At 34.0% G+C, this 5,868-nt stretch overlaps 1 protein-coding gene across 1 annotated transcript; it reads right to left on the reverse strand.

Annotated features, from left to right (window-relative positions):
• Positions 1-702: 702 nt before the first annotated feature.
• Positions 703-5,594, reverse strand: LOC119576311 (trifunctional enzyme subunit beta, mitochondrial-like). Its single transcript, XM_037923932.1, has 4 exons — positions 5,394-5,594; positions 3,485-3,672; positions 2,233-2,367; positions 703-809 (listed from the first exon to the last, which is right to left on the reverse strand). The coding sequence occupies exons 1-4, from the start codon at positions 5,495-5,497 to the stop codon at positions 775-777; spliced, it is 462 nt and encodes a 153-aa protein (XP_037779860.1). The 5' UTR covers positions 5,498-5,594; the 3' UTR covers positions 703-774.
• Positions 5,595-5,868: the final 274 nt, after the last annotated feature.

The following is a 5,868-nucleotide window of genomic DNA, read 5'->3' on the forward strand; positions in this document are numbered from 1 at the left end:
GGAAAACTGTTTTAGGAGTATTCTTTTACCAAGGAAACAAGTTACTAGAAGCTATGACATTTTAATATTTCTTCAATAATAATGGTGGCTACCAATAAAACCACTCTCTGCTGTTGCTATAAAGAAAAAAAAAGTAAATCAATAACTAAATCAATAAATAATTAACACAATTCAGACATTTACATGACTCTGAAGTATTAGGGGAATTTTTTTTTTTGGGGGGAGGCATCACTTCAAAGATAATATAAAACAAGATATGGCCCTAGCATATAAGTAATGTGAAAGACTCAATACATTTCTAAAGACACTTGTTTATTTACTCTGCAGGAATTCATGACTTTTAGTAACTGCTTAATTAGATATGTTTTTTTTTTTTTTTTTTTTTTTTTTTTTTTTTTGTGGGCACTGCATTAACATTTATGTTGATTAATCTTTGGGTTAAGAATAAGAATAAGAATAAGAATAAGAATAAGAATAAGAAGAATAAGAATAATAAGAAGAATAAGAATAAGAAGAATAAGAAGAATAAAAAGAATAAGAATAATAATAATAAGAAGAATAAGAATAAGAATAAGAAGAATAAGAGAATAAGAATAAGAATAAGAATAAGAATAAGAATAAGAATAATAAGAATAAGAATAAGAATAAGAAGAAACAACAACAACCTGTTTAACTTATCTTACCTCAAAAGCAGCAGCCAAACGATCAGCAGAATGACCATGGTTTCGTTGGTTGAAAATTCAGCCACAGCAGGCAACTCGGGAATGAAATGCTTCATAGACAGCTGGAAGCCAAGCTTAGACGTGCACCTGTAAATAAAGTGAGCATGTAGCAAATGTAGAATTCATTCATTACTCAGGTTTTGAAAATGTTTCATTAAGGTACATTTACAAAGGCAGACCCACTCCAACTCGATGAAAATCCTAGTTGGTAATTTCCAGCTAAGCCCTTGACACATCACCTTCATTCTTTTTTTCTTTTTTCTTTTTACCATTGTTATAACCATTTTCAAAGAAAATCCTCTGAAATAACACCATAAAATACACACAAACTGTTGGACTCAAAAAGTGGGTGGAGCTAATGGCATCACACTTAGCTACATACATAATTATTTGTATAATTTTCTTGCTATTGTTACACTTATAAAAGTAAAGCCAAAATTCTGCTCTTTGGTCTATGATAACTAAGAATTCCATAGCATTAACAGCCATCAGAATACTCATGGGAAAAAGTCAATTTCATTTTTTGGTTCAGTAGGCTCAATGGAAGTGGAGGTAACTGGTTATACCATGGTAGCACAGATAACTGAGTTTAGACCTAAGTAGAATTTCCTTATTTGTGTTTAGCTAAAGAAAATTCTAGATACAAGTTGGATACTTTACTGTGCTTTTGCATTCTACAATGTCTAATTGCCAGGTGACAAGATGTGTGCCAGGTGGCAAGATCCATGCCAAGTGCAGTCAGCTTGCTCCAAATTGTCCCACTTAACCCTTTCCCAACGGGTAGTATTCATAGTGGCCCGGGCCCGCTGCCGGGGGCTTATATCGTTTCCCTAGCCCCTTGCCGGGGGCTTATATCGTCTCCCTGGCATGAGCGGTTGCGCACCCTGAGCGCAACCGCTCATGCCAAAGTCTCTACTTGCCATGCTTCCTGATAAATCAAGGCTGAAGGATACTTCTGTTGTTGTACAGACTCCATAGTTGATCATTATTCAGTCTATAGTCTGAATAAAATAAGCTGTGTGTGGCATCATGGAGTTGAAATCGTAGGTTTGTTGTAATTTTTTTTTTTTTTTTTTTGTATAGTAAAAATGAGTGTTAAAAACGACTTAATCACACTTTCAGTGGCAGAAAAATATTTTGCTGTGATTGTGACAAAAAAAAACTCATGGCATGTCCATACATACACCATGGCATGTACATACATGCCCCCGACAGATAGTCCAGCCATGCCACCCGTGGGCAAAGGGTTAACAAAGCCTTGTTTTATCCTCAATTACTGGAAAGTCAAAATTGCTATTCATAAACATTCTCCAAAATCTTCAAGTTTTTGCTTATAGTAGTAAAGTATGCACATGCACTCCAGTGCATGCATAATATATAATATGCAACTGATGCGACAAAAAAAGCCCAGCTAATCTGTCTCACAAGAACAATCACTGCTGGGAAGGATACAGAGTCAAGACTGCAGTAGTAGGAACCTTGCTTAACATGCCAAAAGGAGATCACTCACCCATAGTCTTAGCCCTGTTCAATTTTAGCATAAGACCTCGCATCTTCCTCGAATGACGGATGGGTACATCTGACATGAACTCCACTCCTCCGGCAATGCATGCATCATACACGCCAGCATGCATAAATCCGGCACCTTCAGGAAAAATAAAGGTAAGTTTATTAATACATACATTATACTTCAAGGAAGGAGGCAGTTTCATTAGTTTTATTCAGACAGTTTTATTATTAGTCTGCCCTTATCAAAATTGTAATTAACAAACTAAATATAGTTATCTAAGGTCAAATCTACAATTAATCAATATCATCAAAAACAAGTTTAATGGAAAATCAAGATACCTGACCTTAAAATAACTAATCCCAATATGCTCTGAGATTCTGATTTATCAAAAACTTCTTTATTCTGATCATCATTAGAATCAGTTGCACATCAAGCCCAGGCATTAAAAGGGGTCTGTCATTGAAATTTTTAGTCTTTTTTTTTTTTTTTTTTTTTTTATTCAGAAAAAGAGAGAGATTTGGCAACACTGCCCTAGATTGTGCCAGACTTTGGTAGAGATATAATGAAAAATCATGACAATGGCCTTTTTCCTCAATGCATACAGGAGGTCAGCAGACAAAGCTAATAAAAATTTTATGAATTTTTACTGTAAAATTACGTCAAAGTTATGTCCTCATAGAATTCACTATGCCAACAGCTATACAGAGTGGTACTACGTGTATGGAAACAATTAAACCACTTTTTTTTTTTTTCTCTCTCTCTCTCTTTTTTCTTTTTATATAACTTTGTAAATACTTGTACCATTTAATTCATCTATACTGCAGTTAGTAGAGTAGAAAGTATGGTAATTTTGGTATCAATTAAATTTATTTTTTGTATAGATTTTGAATAATATTGGCAAAGAATTTTCTGAAAATTTTAACTCAAATACTAGAACTAATAAAAGGAGTATAAAAAAAATATTGGTACAACTTCTAGATAATATATAAATATAATTTTCTTTTTTTTATTTATTGACAGTTATTATGAAAGTTTATATATATATAGCCCAATAGTATGGGGTGAAAAATTAAAAATGCATTTTTTACTTCAGTTATTTATAACATCCCTCTAATACTACTAACCAGGGGGGGAGAGGTCCCATACTAAGGGTACCCTGATTTGGTGGTGATAGTTCCCTAAAGAAAGCCACATTTTTTCTCAATAAACTGAAAAAGCATCATTAATAATGTCAAAGAAATTAGAAACTCACAGGTAGTAAGAGCTTGATTAGAAGAGATGCATGCCATGGTGACAGTGTGTGCCGGAATCCTGTCGGAAAACCCAGCCCCAAGAGCAGCTTCTCTGGCAACGTTGGAGGTCTTGACTTCCTGAATGACCGTGCCCATAGTGATATAGTCCACTGCTGTCTTGTCAAGCCCAATGCGAGTCACCAATCCTCTGAAGTGCCATTTTAGGTTCTTTTAAAAATATAATATATGTACACATACAATTGATATATAAATTATCTTGTATGAACGAAATACCTATTACATGTTGATCTTATGAATATAAATGTAAATCTTATGAGTATAAATCTACGTGTTTAACTTATCCTACCTCATTAACTTATCTTGTTTCATATATAATTTTGATGGGCCATCCCCACTTTTGGGGGCAGCACCCCCAAAAAGTCAGAAAAAAATTACTCTTTTTGGACACTGCCCAGGACCATCCCAGATGTTCGCTTCACGTAGCGGACTCCCGCGCCCACTGTCTGGCCGTTGCCAGATATCACTAGATTTTAATTGATCTCGGTGAATTCTTATGCCCGGCAATAACGGGTTAATCATCCTCATTTAATAGTAGTAAACCCATTTTTACAAAAAGATAAACAGTTGCCCCAGATAAAAAAAAAAAAATTATTGATATTTGTGAAACATGTCTGTTGGGCATGGTAAACCATTACAATGTTGGCATTCACTCATTTGAGCACATTATCTTTGCACATAAGTGAACAATATGATCGGACACCTGAGTGGGGTCAGTATTTTCCGTATTTATGGTACGTTTGACCAGCAGTAGCATCCTCAGGTTGCATATTTTTACTGGAAAGCATGAAAAGGTTGCGCTAGCTGTATCAACTCTTTATGTAGCAAATGCATAAGACCCATTTCAAAATTCCATATAGTTTTTATTTTAGAGCAGGTATCACTGTGTACTACCATCACCATAAAATAATAAACATTTCACTTATTTTTCCGAAGTTCAAAATCCTATCGAAGTGCTCATTACAATGGAAATGACAAATTTCAAATTAAAACAAATTTGCCAACAGTGGACAGTAACAGCTATTAGAATGCACCACAGTGTCTTGATGGAAAGCATATTTCTTGTATAAATGTACACAACTCACAGTCTTGATGGAAAGCATATCTCTTGTATAAATGTACTTAACTCAAAAAAAAAAAAAATTACTATTTCTTCATACATTGTGATTTTCATTTTTTGATATTGGTATAAAAGTGTTCTTTGGACATTCACAAACTCTTATCTATGTGCAATGTCATTTTCAAATGCCATATGCACAGTTATAAGCAAAAGTCCATACAGGTGTACCTGGCGCTAATTACCTGCTTCCATATTTACCTGTTGATGCTATGGCCTTGTGCCTCCCAAGAAGTAACCATCTTGGTTCAAACAGTCGTTTGGTAATTTCCTCATTTTTGTACATATAACATAGGCTAGCTAAGCCGGTTAGAACTTTGCCTCCCTTCATTTGGGACGGTCCCTTTAACACTGGGCATTTTCCAATTTTCCTTTTCTACATTTCTTGAAGATTCTTTTCTTCACATGAATTATTTCATTATGACATTTACACATTTCCCAGATAACCTTGATACTTCTTCCTTAAACTAGATTAACTCATTCAGGAAGTACTTAAACAAAATACTATTGTAATAATATGTACAGTAAAAAGAATTTGCAACAAATTTATTGTATCTGAAATAAAATACAAATATTTGTTTATTTTATAAATAAATAAATGTGTATATTATATACATATATACATATATATATATATTTATTTATATATATATATATATATATATATATATATATATATATAAAAGTAAGCCAAATACCACCTCCAATACTAATATGCAAATACTAAACCTTACTTGAGAACTTGTCGTGCAAGGTCATGTGGCATCAGCTTGTTATACTGGGTGCCAGACATGAGGAAAGGCGTGCGCACTCCATCCACCAGCACAATGTTCTTCATCCCTGGCTTAGCAAGTGATGACTTTGTCTTGGCCACAGCCAGCTGAGGAGCAGATGTGCCAAGGGCTCTTGTCCCAACTGTAATAGATATAAATGAATAAATTAAAAAGTACAAAAATAAAAATACTAATTAATACCTAAAGAGGAATAGCTTGCCATTAAAAACATATAAACTTTATAAATTTGTTGTTTAATGACAATGTCAAATATAGAAACTGGTCATATTTTTAACTGGGTTCCCAGCAACATTGGCATTCTAGGGAATTAATTTCATGACAGACTGGCTATGTGTGGAAAGGAGCAGAGCCACACATTATATCATAAGCTCTTCAGTTTAGATTGGGAACTGCAGAACAGATTTATCTTTAGCAC

The sequence above is a fragment of the Penaeus monodon genome, chromosome 8 (genome assembly GCF_015228065.2).
Source record: "Penaeus monodon isolate SGIC_2016 chromosome 8, NSTDA_Pmon_1, whole genome shotgun sequence".
In the NCBI taxonomy this organism is placed as follows: domain Eukaryota; kingdom Metazoa; phylum Arthropoda; class Malacostraca; order Decapoda; family Penaeidae; genus Penaeus; species Penaeus monodon.

What these genes read in the sequence shown, in the direction of transcription:
- LOC119576311 (XM_037923932.1), bottom strand. Translation starts at nt 5,497, where the DNA reads ATGAAGAACATTGTGCTGGTGGATGGAGTGCGCACGCCTTTCCTCATG. An exon ending in CTTGCACGACAAGTTCTCAA is followed by an intron (nt 3,673 to 5,393) that starts GTAAGGTTTAGT and finishes ATGGCACTTCAG; the next exon opens with AGGATTGGTGACTCGCATTG. An exon ending in TAATCAAGCTCTTACTACCT is followed by an intron (nt 2,368 to 3,484) that starts GTGAGTTTCTAA and finishes TTTTTCCTGAAG; the next exon opens with GTGCCGGATTTATGCATGCT.